General features: G+C 37.0%; 1 protein-coding gene across 2 annotated transcripts in view; it reads right to left on the bottom strand.

Annotated features, from left to right (window-relative positions):
- Ppp3ca (protein phosphatase 3 catalytic subunit alpha) overlaps nt 1-21101 on the bottom strand; it is a 315713-nt gene that overhangs the window by 149981 nt on the left and 144631 nt on the right. For both annotated transcript variants that reach the window (XM_047565696.1, XM_047565697.1), the window contains exon 2: nt 13569-13769. In XM_047565696.1, coding sequence (XP_047421652.1) covers nt 13569-13769 — 201 coding nt within the window. The remainder of the gene's footprint in view (nt 1-13568; nt 13770-21101) is intronic.

The raw sequence follows: 21101 nt of genomic DNA, 5'->3' as shown, positions 1-21101 counted from the left end.
GGTTGGTTCCACAATCTAGTTACTGTGAACTGAACTGCTATAAACATCAATGTGGCTATATTACTGTAGTAGGCTAATTTTAAGTCTTTTGGGTATAAACCGAGGAGTGGGATAACTGGGTCAAAAGGTGGTTTCATTCCAAGTTTTCTGAGGATTCTCCATACTGCTTTCCAGAGTGGCTGTACCAATTTGCAACTCCACCAGCAATGTAAAAATGTGCCTTTTTCCCCACACCCACACCAACATCTATTATTGTTTGTGTTCTTGATAACAGACATTCTAAATGGAGTTAGATGAAATCTTAAAGAGTTGTTTTCATTTGCATTTCTCTAATTCTAGAGATGTTGAACACTTTTCCATATATTTATTAATCACCTGTATATCTTCTTCTGCGAAGTGTCTGTCCATTTCCTTGGCCCATTTATTGACTGGGTTCTTTGAATTTTTAGTGTACAGTTTTGTAAGTTCTTTATAAATTTTGGAGATTAGTGCTCTGTCTTAAGTGCATGTGGAAAAGATTTTCTCCCACTCTGGAGGCTCTCTTTTCACATTCAGATTTGATGATGAAATAAAACCTTTCCATGATAAAATAAAGTTAAAAGAATTTACAAATTGAAAGTCTGAACTACAGAACATTCTCAGCAAAATATTTCATCAGGAGGAAATGAAAAACAACAATACAAGTCAGCAAAGGGAGAACTACCCTAAAGGAAAAGCTAATCAAAGCAGAAACCAAGTCAAGTTAAAAACCAAAAATAAGCCAAAATGACCAGGAATACAAATCATATCACAATAATAACCCTGAATGTTAATGGCCTAAAATCATTAATGAAAAGACATAGACTGGCAGATCGGATTAAAAAGAAAGACCCAATAATATGTTGCCTTCAAGAGACTCATCTCATGGAAAAAGACATTCACAAACTAAAGGTGAAAGGATGAGGAAAAACATACCATGCATATGGACCCAGTAAAAAAGCAGGGGTCTCCATTCTCATATCAGACAAAGTGGACTTCAAACCTAAGTTATTCAGAAGGGATAAAGAACAACATTTCATACTGCTCCAGAGAACCATAAACCAGCAAGAAAGACATAACGATTTTAAATATTTATGCCCCAAACAATGGAGCATTGTATATCAAACAAAACCTTCTCAATTTTAAGAATCAAATAGACCAAAACACAATAACAGTGGGTGATTTTTTTTCTTTTCTTTTTTCTTTTTTTTATTTTTTTTGCAGTGCTGGGGATTAGAACCCAGGGCTTTGTGCTTGTGAGGCAAGCACTCTACCAACTGAGCTATGTTCCCAGCTATAGTGGGTGACTTTAACACTCTGCTCTCACCACTGGATAAATCCTCCAAACAAAAACTGAACAAAGAAACTATAAATGATACAATCAATAATATAGACTTAATGGACATATAAGAGTATTTCATCCATCATTGAGTGAATATACTTTATTCTCAGCAGCTCATGGATCCTTCTCCAAAATATACCATATGCTAGGCCACAAAGAAGCCATTAGTAAATACAAAAAAATAGAGATCCTACCCTGTATCCTATCAGACCATAATGGAATGCAATTAGAAATCAATGATAAAATAAAAAACAAAAACTACTCCTACACCTGGAGACTAAATACTGTGCTACTGAATGAAGCAATGATAACAGAAGTCATCAAGGGAGGAAATTTAAAAACATCTTTAAGCTTATATTTCATAGTCCTTTTATTTTTTTACTTTCTTCTTTCTCAATGATGTACTATATGAGAAAACTTCATGAAAACAAGATTTATTTTCTTTAATTAAAATTAAGGCTCTTTTCCCACTAGTGAAACTCCACATCATGTACAACTGCAAGAATGGGATCCTAATTAGAATAAGTTATACTCTATGTATGTATAAAATACACTCTACTGTCATGTATATCTAAAAAAGAACAAATAAAAAATTAAAAAATAAAATTCATGCTCATTTGGAATTAAGACAGGATGGGTAGAGGATAGCTGTGGGCCTGAGGAACTGTCAGCTCTTTTTTTCATTCCACAGTCCTCTAGGTCTTTCCCTGCATAATTCTGCTATACTGTCCAAAATGATATAGATACAAGTTCTCTATGTTCTAATCACTAAACAAGGAAACAGAACCAAGCTACATTACAAGACTAAGAGTCACAGCAAAAACTGATTATGACAACATACCAACACAGTTACTACTTGGGGTGCACTTACTTTACCAGCAGTGTGGATGCAGGATTGAACTACACATCTGAGTCACAGGTGTGGGACCAAAACTACTAAACAAATGAGGAAACTCAGTGTCAAACAGTGGTACACAGGAGGTACCAAACCCAGAATGTTAATGAATGATTTTTACTTAGACACCATAAATTAAGTCTTCACTGTTATTAGATGATATACCTCAAGTGACTTGTACAATAGGCATTATATCACACTTTCTATTCTCATCCCTTTTTACTCTGATCACTTTTTTTAAGGGAAACTGGCTGGACCAGAAGTCTGACTAAGATGTGAGATGCTAAACAAGTTAAAATAGGAAAAGAATCTATACACTGGTTCAATGTCACATGCCCTTAATAAACTAAACTAATCAGGCACAATTTCTTCTGTAGGGGATAAAAATACCCATATATTTTTAACACTTTGTATTTGTAAGTGGACTAGACATTTTATATAACAAAGCAAACAATTTACTAACTTTTACCTAGCTTTGATATATATTTAACAATTATAATCAGCTTTCTTTTGAAGAAGGCAAAGAAAGAAGTAGTCAAGATTAAGCTGAAGTATACCTTCAAAGGAGGTGGACTTTAATGTTTAAAACATGACAAAAAGCATTTCAAATGAGTAATTTCTATTTCATGTTTGTGATCATCTAATAATCTCTTATTTAATGATAGCTGAATAATCAAATTTTACTTTCTAAAAACTAAATGAAAAACATATGCAATTACGTTTTGATTCTGAATATCTATACATTTCTATGTGCAAAATTGAGTTCCTAAAATTAGAGCCTGATTATAATTTTTTCCTAAAGAACCAAATTATTATGCTAATAAGGCAAACCAAATAGGTTTACTACTTTGAGAAACATAAAGAAAGATACAAAAGATCCATTGTTGGAAATTTAAACATATGTCCTTACATGTCATTTCAAAAATATTCTTCATTAGCAATAAAGGACATACAACTCTGATGAAAGTTAAAAGTACAACTAGATGTATCAAATGCATACCACCAGATGGCATCTTAAATCCGGCAACACATTCAGAAATCCTGAGCATTAATAAATGATTCTGAAATGGAATCAGGTTCAAGAATTCCAAATGGATTTTTTAATATCAAAATGTCTGACACTAATCATGAAATCCAAAGGAGTCAATAATAATACTGTCCTTTTAAAAATGCTCTTTTGAATTTAACAAAACATGAATCTGAAAAAAGAAGGCAATGTGAATAAAATGGTGAACTTGACATCAATTTTATGAAGGAAAAAAGGAACTCATTACAAATGGAGCCAAAAGAGAAAAAGGATGCTTAATCATTTTAGATAAAAATAGTATACCTATGTACAATCTTCCTTCCCACTAATCCTCAATTTATTCTTGCACACAGGTTTGTTTATTGTAAATTAAAAAAAAAAAGTACAGAAGCACAGAGCATTAAGAAAGAAACTAAAGAGACGAGTTTACAGAAAGAATAAAACAAGCCAGGTTTACTTCACCGACATATTTAATTAGTGACTCTGAAGTTCAAAAGTCATGGTGTCCAGACCGTGAGCTCTCCAGGAACACAATGAAACAAGGCTACTGACTCAGGCAGATACACCAAGCGCCAGCCATATGAAATGCGAACAGAAATTAATCGCAGAAAAGCACTATATGATACCATAAATTGGAATTATAAAATAACCACATGAGCAGACATGGAAATGTTTAGAATATTAAAATAGAACGTGGTTTCTTCAAGATCTCTAAAAACAAATACTTGAATAAAGACCCCTGAGAGTAGGATTTCTTATAGTTTCTCTACTATCATATACTCAGTACAATTCTATTTTAACAAAGTACATTATGCTATGAATGCTATATTCATATGATAAAAGCAACTTAAAGTGAGACTTATTGCCACTTTGTTATTTCTCCCTACATATTAACACACACACACACACACACACACACACACACACACACGTAGATATACACAATTAGCAACATAAACCTTTTAGGATTTCATATGAAGGAAACAACACTGGGTGGTTTTTTGTTTTGTTTTGTTTTTTTGAGAGACTTTTCTCTTCCTCTTCAACAGACTGACTTAGTTCTCAAACCATTCCATGAACTTTCACATAACTTGATGAGAAAAGGGTAACTCAGTGATGCTGCTGGCAATCTGGACAAGATACAGAAGAAGGCTGAGCTTTTGCCCTCCAAGACAGAAGCAAAGACAGGAATAAACTAGCTACAGGCCTTCTCTCAGGTAATACATCTTTCCATTAGCAAGATGTGCATAAAAGCAATTAATGTTCTTAAATAAAACATTTTACATACCAAAACAGCAATTTTAAGAAGTAACAAAGCAGCTACCTCAAAAGTTAACATGATCTTTCTCTTATTCTTCAACTAATTAAGCTACAGATTCTTCTATGAGAAATAACTTCTGACCATACTTCTGAGTATTTTATTTATCCAGTATCTCAGGGTCAAACACTACACTCAGACCAAAATCAATGAATTAGGGAAAATCAACTTCAGAAAAAGAGAACAATAAAAAGATAACTGCTATTTAAATGACTAACACCCACCCACCCCCACGCACAAACTTAGAGGTTTCTATTACATCATTATTATGATTTGCTTTGTGCAAGTCAGCAAGTAAAAGCAATGCATTTACATTAAAACTATTCTGAAAGAGAACAACATCCACATACCAAAACACAAGATCCATGTCCTACATATTTAACATTTAGTGCGACAATAACATAAACTACAACAACAACAAAAAATAGTTCAGGGCAATAGAGCTAAATGTCATGCTATATACGGCCACTCCAGACTTAGGGATTTCATGAACTTATAAAATGCAAATACACACAGCTGAACTGCCTGAGTCCTCACCCCAGTGCTGGCACTTATTACCTGGTTAACTATCCTAAGGATACTCAATTTCACTCAGCTTCAATTTTGTCACTCCTAAAATGGAGGCAAAAACACTACTGTTTTCATAGGGCTGTGAGAACACTAAGGATTAAAAAGTACAGTGTTTATAACAGTGACTGGTGACAAAGAGTTTAACAATGACCTACAACAATTATGTCATTAATCTTTCCACCAAAAAGCCATTAAAAAGAATTACCATCTACTTACACCATAGTTTTATATACAAAAAGAAAGTATTCTCACTAAATTGAAAAAGATAATTCCATTCTGGCTTAGTAAAAACTTCATCATGGACTAGCACCAGTCCACAACCAGTGTTCTTTATAACCCATTAAGTGTTACTGGCTCAAGAGGGAGCCAATGGGAATCTGGAACGAGATCAGATTGAAAACATGGATATAATCTGGGTAAATAAAAGGAAACATCTACATCTTTCTTTTAGAGTATCTAACAAACTTCCCTTACCTATAGGCATTTCAACTTATTTGAAACACCATTTATCTTAAAAATCACAGTAGTACTGATTTTAATATATCTAACTTTCTTTAAAAAAAAAAGAGTTATTATCATTGCAAGTGATTCCTTTCAAATTTTAAAGAATTTGGGGAATGTTCATGTTTCTATGAAAACAACTACAGAAGTTGCATTAATGAAGCACTCAAACACTTCTCTATTTGTGAAAAGTAACAACTCACCAAAAACTCAGAAAGGCATGGTATATTGAGTTTTAAAGTAAAATATTTGTGAATATTTGTGTTTGTAACTACAATGTAATTGTAATGATCATCAGAAATGTTCTATGACTGGTAGTATATGTTTACTGAGGTCAGTAGATTATTACTGACTTATTCACACAAACAGTGAATTTCCATGGCTCAGTCACAAAAGTGGTGTTCATTACCCACCAGTTCACTTAAAGATGTTTGGATCCCCAGCCATTCTTTCTTCCCTTTACAAACTGTCCCAGTAGTAGCTTGCGATTCTCAACTCTGAGACAGCATATAAAGAAAAATCCTATGAATGTTTTTCACTGGGGAAAACTAAATAGATAATACTCTACACCCCAAATATGCTAAGCACCTTTGTTCTGCCTTGTGTTATAGTAATACATTTTAATTTAAAATACAATAATTATAATCATCAGGCAAAATAATTTATCCCTTCCATTTCTTGAGAACCTTTGGCTTCAGCATTGTTAATATGTTTTCTTTAGTAATGAGTAAGGAAAAAATTCTCATCAAATGAAGGGAAAGCACACAACTCCAATCCTTCAATACCCTGGTTGAACAGTGTATACAATGTAGTATAATAGCTGAGCATGAGTAAAGTAGATGATGTCTGACCAAAGCAAGGTCTTCACCTTACTACCTATGAAACATCAGTCCAAGTACTTAAACCATTGGTTCCCATGGTGTGGTCCCTGATCAAGTGCATCACTATGACTCGGGAATTTGTTAGATATTTAAATTGTCAGGTCCTACTCCAGACCTAAGGAATCAGAAACTCTGAAGGTCATGAGGGAGATGTAGAAGGGTTTAGGCAGTCAGGGCAAAATGGCTAGTGAGGAAGTCAGGGACAGGACCAGAACAAGGAGCATGGAGACGTCTTCTGATGAGGTCAACTTCCTGCTTGATGAAAGCACTCAAGAACATAATGCAGGAGACCCAACCAGACAGACACTTCTGTATTCAAGCTCCTAAGTAGGGGGGTGGGGGGATCCAACAGAAAAACTAAATCAGATGCATGGACAGAAGGGGCACCAACCAATTATAATGAGGAGAACATGGACTGGGGAGGAGATAAGGAAAGGAGGAAATTCCACAGAACATAGAAAGAACAGGCCAAAATTCCCCAACTAGATTCCCAGCTCTGGGTCCCCTTTTCTCCAGAGAAGTATATCTCTGTATCTCTGTTGCTTTTGCAATAAACCTGCTGTTTGCATGCTATTCTCTGTGTCCTGTTCTTCAATTCTTTGCTGAATGGAGACATCAAACCCAGTCCGCTAGACAGTAACAGTCAGACCTAGCAACCCATGTTTTCCAAAGCCTCCAGGTAATTCTAATCCAGGCTCAAGGCTGGAAATATCAATTTTGGTGGAGTCTCCCTTTTTTCAATTGTAAAATGGGCTTCCTAAGAACAACTATGCAAGACCAGAGAGATGAATGGATAGTGAAAAGGACTCTGGCTCACATGCAGTGACCTATTATCATCATTATCTTAAAAAAAAAAAAAAAATGGCCTAAATTAAAAAGAATAAGGACAACAAAATGATGTGCTGCTGCCACAGGCTGGGACAGAAATATGCTGACTTGCCAGCAGTGGGCCAGGTACCAAAATAGGCCTCTGGCTGCAGGGCAGGCCCCAAAGATTTGGTCACTAAAATTCCAAGTGGGCGAAATGCCCCAAAAGTAATATTTTATCCTCATATAAACGAAGATCACACTGCCTCATAATGACAAGTGATAGTATGAGAAGAATAAACACTGATCTTTTAGGTTGCAATCAGATTCCAATCCCCACTGAACTCTCCCCAGAGCAGAGGCAAGGGGAATTCTCCTAATTGACGTCAGCTGCTGTAAGGGAAGGAATGCCATGACCTTAAACTTGGCCACCAGTCCACTCTCACATCCAGGAACAAAGCCAAAGGGTTCTCCTGGCAACTGCCTGACATGCTAAATGGCAGGCCCAGCCACTGAGGGAATCCTTTTCTGCCCCAGAGACAAATCCCCCACTGCAGGAAACAGACAAACTAGAGAGATTAGCAGTTTGCCCAGCGGATGCTGGCCTATCCCCTCGGCCCAGAGAGCAGAAAATGAGTTCTAAATCACTATTCAGCTCCTGGTCTGCCTTTGCTTTACAAATGAGCAGAATGTTCCCTGCTAAGCCAAAGGGAAAACAGGAAAATATGAGAAATTCAAGAGGAAAGGTAGTAAACTGGATCGCTCTATAAATCATTTTACCATAGTCAAAAAATGTTTAATAGATATTGATATTTAAAATACAAACTAAATAGATATTTTAAAATCAACTTTGACAGTCATTTATTTAACAGGCCATGTCATAAAAGTTGGATCCAATCCCTGGACCCTGCCAAAGTCATCATGACTACCCTGGCAGAGTATGAAAGGTTCCTAATCAGCCTCTCTCCCAAAAGTTCCTCCCCACCCCACCCTACTTTATCTCATCCAGGATGCTATCCTAGCCACAAACTTCATTATGTAACTCCCCTGCTCAAAGACCCACATAAGCTTGGGCTGCCCACTGCTTACGGAGCTTTAGAATGTGACCCTGGTCTTCCAACCTAGGCCTCACTCGCCTGCCCCTCCATCTGTCACACACCCTGAAACCCTTTCTTTCCACAGCAAACCTCCAAGAACAAGTCTTGCCACTTTGCAAAACAAAAACAAAAACAAAACAAAAAACCACCAGTACTATCAATATATCAAGATGTCCTTCCCAAGCTTTTTGTTGTTGTTGTTTTTTGGTACTGGGGCTAGAAGCCATGGATGCAATACCACTGAAATATACCCGCAGTCCTTTTTATTTTTGTTTTGAGACAGGGTCTCAGTAAGTTGACCCGGTAGCCCTTGGGATCCTCCTGCCTGAGCCTTCAGAGTTGCTGGATTACAGGTGTGAACCATGACACCCAGTTTTAGTTTTACAAACTAAAACTTTACTCATAATACATGATTCAATTTAAACAAGTAATATGTCAATATTTTCTCGGTTCTCTACATTCCTTTTTCTGCCCACATCAGTGCTCAGACACCTCCAATACAGATCTTTAAAAATTAAATTGTGTCTGACTCTGCAACTGGACCTTGAATATTCTAGTCAAGGACTACATCTCAAACATCATGCATTCAATTCTCAATCATCTTCAGGTCAGTTAGGATCTCAGCTATTTAACAATTTTCTTAAACTCAATAAAAGAATATAATCATCACTGAGTACTCTCAGGGAAACCTTAGGTTCTTAGAAGATAGAAAACCTTTTTGGCAATAAATTAGCTATATTTACTTGGATGCTTCTTAATTTGAAAAGAATCTAGGTCGTATTCTTTAACTGAATCAATACTCTGATAGACTTATCTTTGGGCAACCTATTTCAGGTTTACCTCTTACATTTTGAGTCCTTGGAGGACAGGAACCTGATCTTATTCCCATGCGTATACCCCATACCTCCTGTACCAGACAGATGCCCAGTAAATGTTTGCAAAACTAAATTACTAAAATGAGAGGCCACACTGACATTTGGCCACACTTTTTTGACTCTTTCGTTTGTATGCTTGCAAGGGAACAGAGAGAAATTCAACTCGATTTTCATAAGAATGTCAGAGGGATAATTCTTTTCTTCACAAAATGCCTCCAACTCAGAAATACACACTTCAAATGGAATCTCTGAGAAAGCTCCCACTTTAAACAGGCAAGTCAGTCTAGAGGAAAGAGCAGAACTTGTGGCATCACCCCCTTGTTTTGACAGGGAACCCAGAGAAGATGGCTTACTGGCTTCCGAGTCCACATTCCCAATCCGCAAGGGGCCCACACCATGCCAACACTCTCAAGGAACAGGTGCAGGGAGCACCGTGGTCCTTCTGTCTTCTCCAAAGTAAAACATACAGAATTTTAGGGGGGAAATTCTAAATAAACACAAAATTTGTATTGCTTTGTATACACGAGAAGGAGACAGCCTTGTGATCTTAAACATTAAAGAAATGGTAATGCAAAGAAGGGCAATTCAGAGTTCTAATAACTAGAACATAAATTCCCAGGCTTTTTTAAAATGTGAGCAAACCATGACAGATATTAGCACGACTCCTCCCTAAACAAGCAAAACTAAAATATTTTTATCAATAAAATAGGAGGGAAGGATGAAGAGAAAGTTGAGGAGCGACTTCACATGCAATTAGAACATATTTGATATATCCTTTGGAGAGTTTAAATACTGAAAACATTTAATGTTGAGTTCTACACAAAAAGTTACCAGGTTTTTATTTTCCTTCTCCCAACCCCCTCTCCTCCCTTGTTCTTCCTATTCTTTCTTCTCTAAATTTTTAGGTTCTCTATGTTTCTAAAGTGTGGAATTCTGAACTGCATAAAGAATACTTTATCCTGAAGATTTTCAAATGTAGACTACGCTTTTAACTGCACAGTCCAATATTGACAACTTTACTGATTCAATTGTCCAAAGAATAAATTCTTAATATAAAAATAAATATTATCCTGTTTGTTGAGCTGTCCAGATAAAATGAAATATTAGAATACAATCATATATCATAAAATTTTACAGATAATTTTAAGAAGTACAAGTTAAGTATTCATTATCCAAAATGCTCGAGGCCAGAAGTGTTTCAAATTTTGGAGTTTGTAGATTTAGGAATATTTGCAGAGGCTTCATCCTTAATCTAAAAATCTGAAATGCTCTGAAATCTGACAATTTCAAGAAGCCTCATCTGATGCTCAAAAAGTTTCAAATTTCAGAGCATTCCAGATTTCAGAGTATATATGCTTAAAATTTTATCTCAAAATACAAAGGGACTGCATTTTATATGATCAATGCACCCTGCTCTTCTTTTGCAATTTCCCCATGTTTCAGCTTTTGCTTAGAAAAATCATAAACTGGACTATATTACTTAATTCAGCAGTTATAATTTGGATGTTTGCGTCTCCCCAGAATTCCTACGTTAAAATCTAATCCACAGTGGGTAGGTATTTGGAGGTAGGAACTTAGAGTGGTGATTAAGATCAGGAGGATAGAAGTCTAGTGCATGAGAATAGTGTCCTTATAAAAGGGGCAGAGAGATCCTTCCTTTTCCCCTTGTGAGGACACAGAAAAGGTACCTTCTGTGAAGCAGGGAGCAGGCACTCACCAGACACTAAGTTTGCCAGCACCATGCTCCTAGACTCCCCAACCTCCAATACTGTGAGGAACAGATATCTGTGGTTTATAAGCTACCCAGTTGATGGTATTTTGTGACAACAGCCTTGATTATATACTGGTCTTCCGGTGAATTTAACATGAAAATGTCTTCCCCTTTGATTGGAATGATAAAATGATTTTTTTTGCCCATCCTATCACTATTATTTCATATCCTTATGTTCCCAGAAGAATAGAGAAGACATCACTACCATATAATCTGCTATAGGCTCCTTAGGACCACACCTGCATCAGGAAACGTAAACAACCCTCTAAAGAAGTTTCCCCTACTGAGGGTCTATTTCACTGGCGCTACACATTCCATGATGTCTCTGTAGCTACTCCTGCACTATAGAAAAGGCTTTTTTCTCCCTCTCTTTGAATGTTATACATAATTAACTCCTGATTACCTTAGTATCTTTAGAGCTATACCCTGAAATTTATCACCATGTTGTCTGGGATTTTGCTAGAAAGGGTCTGGTGATGAAGGTCTCTCTGGAGTCCATAGACTTCCAAAATCCACCCTATGTGCTCCTTCAGGACAGAGTCTAATGAAACAATAGTCATTCGAGAAAACATATTACCCTGAATATCTATTTTACACGTTTCCTTTTAGCTGTAATTATCACTTCCATTAACACCTACTAGGCTCATTAGTGAATTCAATATGAATTCTTCATTGGAAGTCACACATTATCATATAAAGTCAAGAAAAAGTAAACTAAATAAAATAGCATGTCATTTATTATAATCAAAATTAAAGATTAATGATAAAGATGTCATTTAATGCTTTTATTATTAATATACAGGTGTGAATTCATTGCTGTGGGTTCTCCCCACCCTCCATACTGGGATCAAACCCGGGGCCTGGCACAAGCTAGACAAGTGTTCTATCACTGAGCTACATCCCCAGCCCCCAAGGTGGACCCTTAAGTAGTATTTAGATACTTTAAAAAATTTAGAATTTTGGTATGTAAGAAAGTAAAGCATGTTTTCCCCTTATATTTTCACAGTCCTAAGAGCTAGAGATAAAATGTGACTCAACTGTATAATATGCAACCGGGATTCCCAGTGCCAGGCACAGCGTTAGCTCATGTCTTGATTTAGTTGCCCATGGCCCACAGATGGGTTAAAACTACTAGAGCAGATTCCTGCTGCGTACCTCCACCCATGGTCAATTTTTTTTCTAAGTTAAAAGCAAGAAAAATAGCATTGCCAATCAAAAATAATATGTGAATATACCAATTTCTTTGGTACAGGAATTATTAAAGACGTTTTGATAAAGAATGGTCTAGTCTGATATTCAAGACATCTTATTCTTCTCCTAGCAGTCTCAAATATGCATATGAAGGACAACAAAATTATAGATTCAAAGAAAGAAGCTCTCAGTAGTGTACATGAGATACTTTCAAATGTCCCCTTTCTTTCGACAAGAACAATATTCTGTGTCATGTTTTCCCTTTGCCAAAATGAAAGTATTTCAGGGCCAAATAAACATTTTTAGTTTCTCTAAAAATGAAAACCTGCAAGTTCAGCAAACTCCACAAAGAGTAAATCAAAATTCTATGATGATTAGATGCTGTTTTCTGATCAGATTTAACTTTCATGGCCTAAAAGAAGCAAACTTACACGAAACATGTATCTGTCCATAAGAAGTAACAGAACAAAAACATTAAAAAATAAAGACTTATCTTCCAGGGCTGTGGTTGTGGCTCAGTGGTAGAGCACTTGCCTAGCCCATGTGAGGCACTGGGCTTGATAGTCAGCACCACATAAAATTTAAAAATAAAAGTACTGTGTCCATCTACAACTAAAAAATATCTTTTAAAACAATAATAAATAAAGGTCCATTGACAACTAAAAAAATGTATTAGAAAGAGAAAAAGACATCTTCTAGGCAGAAAACGCTATAGGAAAGAGAGAAAATCAGACTTCTTTTAAAGTCCAGTGCTTTGTACATCAGAATCACCCAAAGGACCTGACAGAATACAGATTGTTGGGCCTCATCCTAGCAAATCAGATTTGCCCGATTCAGTAGTTAGAAAGTAGCTCCTGAGAGTTTACATTTTACAAGGTTTCCAGGTGACGGCAATGATGATGTCAGTCTGGGAGTCACACTTTGGGAACCACTACATTAACTTGGTCACTTTGTCAACCACTGTAGAAGGTTTATAATACTCAGTCTAATCTTTTCCAGTGAATAAATCTGTGTGCTTAATGCCAGTTCGTGTTTCCACTGGCAGAGAGTGTCAACTCTTAATTATAACAGAATATCTTCACTATCTCTAAGTTGCACACCACTTTTTAGAACATGACAATATTTCAGGTACTTAGTACAGGAAAACAAAAAAATATTTTATAGATATACTATCCTTAGTTCTTTAGTGAAGACTCAACACCAAAGATTATTATGGTAAGGTATTTGAACATTCATTGTAGGCATAAGTGGGCAGGCTCCATCCTCAGGACTTACCTGTGACTGGTGCATCGATATCCAGCAAGTTTTTTTCCTGTCGAAGAATGGAAGCACCCTCTGTTATTATTCTCAATGCAACACTCTCTTCCAGCCTTCCCTCCTTCATGAGATGTGCTTTTAAGATATCCACACGAGGTTTCCCATCATTATCAAATACTTCTTTTGCTGTGAGCCGGTGACTTGGAGGAAATGGAACAGCTGAAAGGGAAAAAGTCAAATTATACATTAACCGAAATTCAACAACAAAAGATTCAGTCATAAGCAAGAAATATCCATCCTGTCTCTAACCACCTAGAGACATATTTTAAAAGTTCCCACATTAAAATATGATCAAGCACTATCAAGAATTAAAGACTTCATTCTCCCTTTGATTCCAGATGTAACATGATTGCTGAAAGGAAATTTACAGTTTGTTATTCATTCATTCGTATCTCTGGCACATAAAGATCCTGACTGCGTTTGTTTTGTTTTTTTCTCTAAAAGAGTGAGAAGTGTCCTGTTAGGGAATAACTTATTCCACAAAACACAGTAGTTCCTAAGCATCCAACCTTCAGTGACCAGAGCAAAGATGGTTCTCCACTGTGAAGCAGGCTCCTCTGCTAGGATTTTATGGGAACGGAAAATAGCAGCCCCACCAGATTTGCTGCTCCAACCTGACCCAGCACTGAGCTAACTGATCCTCTGACTGTTTAAAAAGAGAGCAGGAATCACAGCAGAAAGGTGCAAATGCACTGAAAACTAAACAGGAAAATCAAGATTTGCATTTGCCAAGTGTGTGCCCTTAAACTGAAAGGGTATCCTGAGGATCCAGAGAAGGGTCCGTCAGGGAGAATATAGAGGTAATTAGGAAAATGATAACAAAGACAAATCCACTTATTTCTCAGACTCAGAACCAAACATTCCCTCTTCTACCCATCCCACCCCATCTTTACAGTGAGAAGTTCTTTTGTAGCTACCATCATCCTAACATCTGTGAGCCACTCAGTCATTCATTCAGTCACAGCATATTCACCAAACTCCAGTACAGTGCCAGGACATCCGAAGTATGTTAAAGATGGTATTGTGATGGCTAAATAACTGATAAAAGGCCAAAGAGCCTCTCAAAAACTCACCATTTCTCTATTTCACACTGGAGACAACTCAGATCTGTGAGCAATATCTGGCAATGAGCACAAACATAGATTCATGTAACTTTCAAGTGCCACATGCATTTTCCCATGTGCCTGGGAGCATATCCATGAAGGTTCTTTTCTCAGGAAGAAACATTATATTAAGGAGTAAACCTGACCCTCCCCCATTCTAAAAGGGTGTCTCAAAAGAGCAAGACTGAAGGTAGGCGTGTGCCAAAAAATTTTGCACAATCTAACAGCACAAATATGTTATCCAAGTGAAACTGTAACTACTTTTAAAAAAAAATCAGGAAATAAACCTTTATGGATGGCTGCAAGTGTGATTTTCCTAACAATTTAACCACATCTATGTAACTGTGGTGCCAAAATAAAGCAGCAGAGACAGACTCAGCAGGTAAGCAGGAGGCTTTCATGGTTAAAGGAACGTGGGTACAAACCTTGGCAGTGCACACTCCTCAGTTCAATGACCTTGGGCAAGTTCAATGACCTCTTTTGGCTTTAGTTACCTCACCATAAAGTAGGGATTATGTCTGCTGGATGATGTTTATATAAATAAATAGTAATGGCAGTAGCTAATAGTTATAGAGCATTTATTTTCTACCAGGCATTGTTTGGGTAATAAAATCAGTCACAGTAGTACTGCTGTAAGATGAGTAAGGTATATGTACATGTATATGTATAAACTCATTTAGTTCCCATAACATTACTGTGGGGGAGAAATTTGAGGTTCAAAAATATTAAGTATCTTCCCAAGATGATCACCTAGTGTGCAGACACACTGAGTTTAAACTCAGGCAGTGTGAAGTCAGAATAACTGGGTTAGCAACTAAACTAAACTGCTTTCCAGAAAGAACATAAAACAGTGCTTAATAATTAAAAAGTGATTACTAACCCACTTTTTTGGAATTGAAATTCTAATAAACACTGAGAGATGTCCCTTATAAATAAAATAGTTTTAAGAAAAAGTCTTTAGTTTCAAGAATTACCTGGGGCTGCTTTATAAAATAAAAGCAAAATGTATAATGTCAAACCATAGTGTTCAACAGAAGAAAATTCAAGGTTTAAATAAGGAGGAAAGAATAGAAGGAAATTAGGTCAATAAACTTGGGAGTTATTTTGTCCATTTTGTTTTGGTGCTGTCCCGCTATTTCTTGCCGTCGTGACTAATATGGGTAATGAGAAAACATGGGCACATTTCTGGCCATGTTATTACTTCTTTTAACTGAGGTCTTTATGTAAGTTTTAAGAATAACAAAAATCGTACCTGGCACTTCTTTAAAATTCTTCAGGCTATAGGTCATAAACCAAGATGGAGGATGGAGAGGAGGAAACTTCAAAAACACACTTAGGGCCAGGGCAACAGCTGATTTAAAAAAAAAAAAAAAAAAAGATTTGCCAAGGTGTGAGTTAGGCAACTCTGAAGGTTTAAATGGCTCTGCAAAATTTTCAGACAAGAATCACAGGAGCACAGACAGTAAGGGGGCTGCTTACTGTCAGGCAAATAAAAGTAGTGGGCTTCTGCCACACTTGCACTCAATGGCCTTATTAAACTTCATACAGATCAAAGGATTAAACTCGAAAGGCTGCAGCATTTAAGGTGAGAAGCAAAGAGAGAGCACCCCAGGGAGAGCCTCACCTTCGTGAATTAGACATTCTCCAAGTCCCTAGACTCTCTCCCAAGGCCAAGATCACTGCAATAACAGATGCTCCACCCTCCAATGCAGATTTTATTCCTTCCAGTAATTGCTAATCCTAAGGTAACTGGCCAAGGTAATGCCACCTGCTCTGAGATGTTGGAATTGGTTGCAAATAAACAGGGATGAGAACAGAAAGGAAAATGGCCAATCAGAGGGCTGTATTTCCAACTGGATGATAGGAATTCTGATGAGATTGGGCCCTTTACCAGTTAGACAGATGGCAAAGCCTGCAGGGAACCAAGATGAGCAACAACGATGCCAAGGATCAAACCCAGAGATTCTGAGAGCCAAAGAGAAGTTTTCTGGGACAAAAATAAGAGTGGGCTAATATTTGTGTATCTGTGCACCTTTTGGCTTCATAAAGAAAATACCAGCTTTACAAAGGTCACATTTATTTGCTTTCTCTGTTCATCTAGTGTCCTACATGTAGGCCTGTGCCAAATATTAAGCAAAAACTATTTGTACCAAAGAATCCAATGTGCTTGGAAAGCCTTTCATTTATTTATTTATTTATTTATTTATTTATTTATTTTTAAAATTTCATTAACTTGTTGTGAAAGTGTCTATGCTTCATATAATAAAATTGGATTTGCTCTCCCTTCCTTTGCTTTAAATCTTATAACAAGTTGCTTTCCTTGATACAGACCAGAACTAGAGAAATTGAGTTTGTGCATGCTGCTTTAAAGTCTCAAATAGCTGTTGTATTTGGGCTGGCTCTTTCCAAAACAATTTTCTTAAAATTGCCTGTGAAGTATAAAATATAGTGTTATAAGACTTCTTAGAAACATCCTATAAATAGATAAAAATACTCTCAGCTTTCTCTACCTCACAATTCCCACTTGGTGTCACTTTTATTTTCCCTCAAATTAATAAAACAATAAATTAGCTATAATTTGGGACATGTAAGTCCTTGACTGACTCCTAACAGGAAACATCACAGATGGCTCTCCAAAGCAAATAATACAATGGACTAGGATAGTGTTCTTCTGTCACTGACAGGGGAGATCTGGCGAATATTCATTTCCAATGGTCAAGGATATGGTTTTGCTGCTTTTCTCTTTCCTGACACACCAGAGTTCATCTATCTGACATGCAGAAAAGTTACCAGATTACACACCAAAATCACATATATCCAATATTGGCATCTATATAACTAATATTGAAGCTGTTGCCAGTTATACATTCACCAGAGAGAAACACATGCCAAGTTAGAAAAACCAGTAGTAAGAGGGTCTGTCTGATGATGGTGACCATACCTTGGAAAGATACAGGGGTCTCTTCCTGAGTTTGGGTTAAATGAGTTTTAAACAACTAATATGTGGTAAAGTAATTACAAGTGTTCTGTTACCACCCTGGTGTAGATCCAGGTATGGAATTTCTGTTTTCCAAATCTCAGCTGGTTCAACCACTATTAAAGGGATTCCCAATATTTAATAGGAAACATCTGAGTCATTGTCATGGTAACACCTTCCTCACAAGGAGGAACAGGATTCCTGGTGCCTGACCTCTGCCTGGAATAGTAGCATAAATGCTGACAAGAGGGAATAATGGACTTAAAAGAATATTTAGCAAAGTGATATTTTTTAAACCTTTGCTTTTATTCCTCTAACAATATCATACCTGGAAACTCAAGCATATCCAAAGTAGAAAAGGGTCTAAAACATCTGGGTCACCTTGCTTCTCTCCACTGATGATTCCCAAGGAGGGCAAACACAATCCTGGAACTTGTTTTGTTTTTGTGTTTAATTTATTCATTTTGTCAGTACTTGGGATGAACCCAGGGTCTTGTGCATGGTAAGCCCCTGCTCTACCACTGAGTTTGCCCTATTATCTACCCTTGCACTGTTCAATATGGTACTAACATGGCTGTTTAGCACTTGAAAAGTAGCTATTCCAAGTCAAGATGTGTCACCAATAAACAATAAGCTCTGGATTTAGAAGACTTGATATAATTTGTTCCTGAAGTTAAATTCAAGTTTTTGTCCTGTTCAGCCTAGCTCCCCAGCTGCCAAGCTGTGCAGGCGGCCCATTAATCCCCAGGAAAAGTGGTGACAGGGGTGGAATGGGCAGACTGGAGCCTGGGCAGAGAGCATGGGCAGCAACAGTATGAAGCCTGCCATCATCCCTCACAGGTCTGAGGCATGGTGAGCTAGGGTACAGTGAGCTGCAGCCCAGCAGTGGCCTGGCCCAGGCAAATGAGCAGCAAGGAAAATGGAAGCTGGGGCTGGCCCGAATGGTGATTGTAGGAACATTCAGACTCAAGGGCTAACCAATAGTGTTAGTACTTTTCCGACACTGGATTAGCATAAATCTGAACCAACAGCATTAGCCCAAGAGCTGTTATCAACCCCTAGACTAGCACACTCAAGTGGCAACCTGCAATCAGTTCCCCTCCTGCCCTGAGGGAGTTCTGTCTCTTTCCTTCTCACTTGAATAAATCCTACTTCTTTCACTCTCGCCTTCCATTATTGCCATGGATTTCACTCTTTGAATTTGTGAGACAAGAAACCAGAAAAAATTGGCAGTGAGCTGCTGGAAGGCATAGTCCACCATTAAGAGCTAGTTGTAACATGCCACTCGATAATAGTAGAGAAGAATCCAACTTCTCCAGCTGCGACCCTCAGAGTGGATGCCAGCAGGCATCACCTGCTGTGATTAGCTGCTAACACTTAAAAGGGTTTTCTCAGCTGCAGAGGTCTAGGACTTACACAGATCCCACCTGCTGACAGAAGCAGAGAATTGAGTTTCATCTCAAATGCTGGTTTCCATGTTAATTCCACCTATTTTTGTTACTTTTTAAAAATATGACTAAGCATTTAAAATTACATGTGGTCCTTTTACTACAATACAATGCATAAGAACTTAACAGGTGCTTCTTTTGACATATACTTCCTATTACTGGACAATGGTGTTCTAGATTCTGCATTCCTTCTCAGTAAATGAGAACAAGGTGAGTGGAAATTATATTCCTTGGCCTTTCTTTTAACTTTTGTTCCATTCCTACAAAAACTCAAACTACCTCAAAACTGGCTGCACATTGGAATCACTTGTACAAAGAACAGTGCCCATTCCCTAACTTTAGAGATTTCTGATTTAACTGGTTTAGGGTAGAACTAAGGCACTGGCATATTTTAAAGGATCCCAGGCAATACCAAAGCATGAGCATATTTTTAAAGAATCCCAGATAATACTAATGTGAAGTCCAATTTCAGATCCACTGGTCTATATCCCAAGCAAAAGCATACAAATGCCAAGCTATTTAATCTTCTCCCAAACAGGCTTCAGGCCAGTCAATCAACCAAAGCAGATGCAATGTCTTTGCAAGTCCAGACACGTTTATTTATCCCTTTCTGTAATCAGGACATGCACAGGAAGAGCCCTTGTCCCATATTTCATGTGGCTACTCTGCACAAGGGCTGTCAAAGATACTTGTGTCAGCACATGTTAAGAAAACAGCTTAAGGATATCACATGTCAGACACAAAACACATTCTGGCCTGACCTCCTCAGATTGGCACTCCATCTATTCCCTTCTGGACATTTGGATATGTCACCAACCTCTATTCTAATCAAACCATATCAATTAACCAATCTATCATGAATCACCTACCAGTATTTATGCACTGTATTCCATTCTAGACCATAAGAACGGCTGGGGAAAGTGAGAGATAGAAAATAATCATAAGCTGACACAGACTCTTGAAGAGTTCACTGTGTCCTACAATTATTAGTTTTTGCTTTAGAAAGTTTGGCAAAATGATAGACTATAAAATTGAAGAACAAATTTAAAGATAATGAAACAAAATGTAAATAGTAAGGGGAAAAAGCATCTTTATTCATAAAAGCATCTTTATACATCCTAAGATTAAATCTAGGTTCCTAGAAATCCTTTGATCCAGTTGCATATTTCTCTTAAAGTGTATAATAAATATATAAATTTTAGATGACTCCAGAAGAGAAGATTCTGTTTTAAAGGTATGTAATGAACTCTGTTTAGTTCAGTTATTCTAAAATACAATATACCAATTAAAATATACAAAAGTAGCTCCACCATCAGTCATCAACATGCGAAATCTGATCCTACTTCTGAAGGAAGTGAAGGAATATGTAAAAGGAAGTAAAGGACTTTTTGCTAAATTTTTACTTGTGTTTTGATATTGAGAAATTTGGTTTAACTTATACCGAATATAGAAATTTTAAAAATTATATCAGTATGGAGATAAAAGTTGATCCATGCACAGACTATCTGTATGCAAAGTATGCAAAACACACATGGGAAACAGAGCTAAACTGCAGCTATTCTCTAAGAAGAGCCACAGGGACACATTTCTCTCCTGCAGATATCCATCACTTGCTTGTTTGAAAGACTAATTTTCATTGTAGATATTAACACCTGTCAAATTAAAATGTGCATGCCCATCTCAAGTGTAGTTGACTGTTAATCTTGTAAAGAGAAACATCCAGTCCCACTTAAGATTTTTTAAAAAAATGACTCTTCATAGATCAATGAATAAAACTCTGATTTACTAATTTGCTGGTGTTTTCCCTACTGCTGTGATGACCCCTTCCATCCTGAGCAGAGATATCCCTACTCGCCGCCTTTAACTGCTACCATACAGGTTCTAAGTTTTAAAATATATTCAATTAAAAACACAGTATGTGTCCTGATAATTTCACTAGCAAATTAAATACCTCCTTTGGTTT

The sequence above is a fragment of the Sciurus carolinensis genome, chromosome 10 (genome assembly GCF_902686445.1).
Source record: "Sciurus carolinensis chromosome 10, mSciCar1.2, whole genome shotgun sequence".
Taxonomy (NCBI): Eukaryota; Metazoa; Chordata; class Mammalia; order Rodentia; family Sciuridae; genus Sciurus; species Sciurus carolinensis.
The sequence above is the reverse complement of the archived record's forward strand: the minus strand, read 5'-3'. Positions and strand labels throughout refer to the sequence as shown.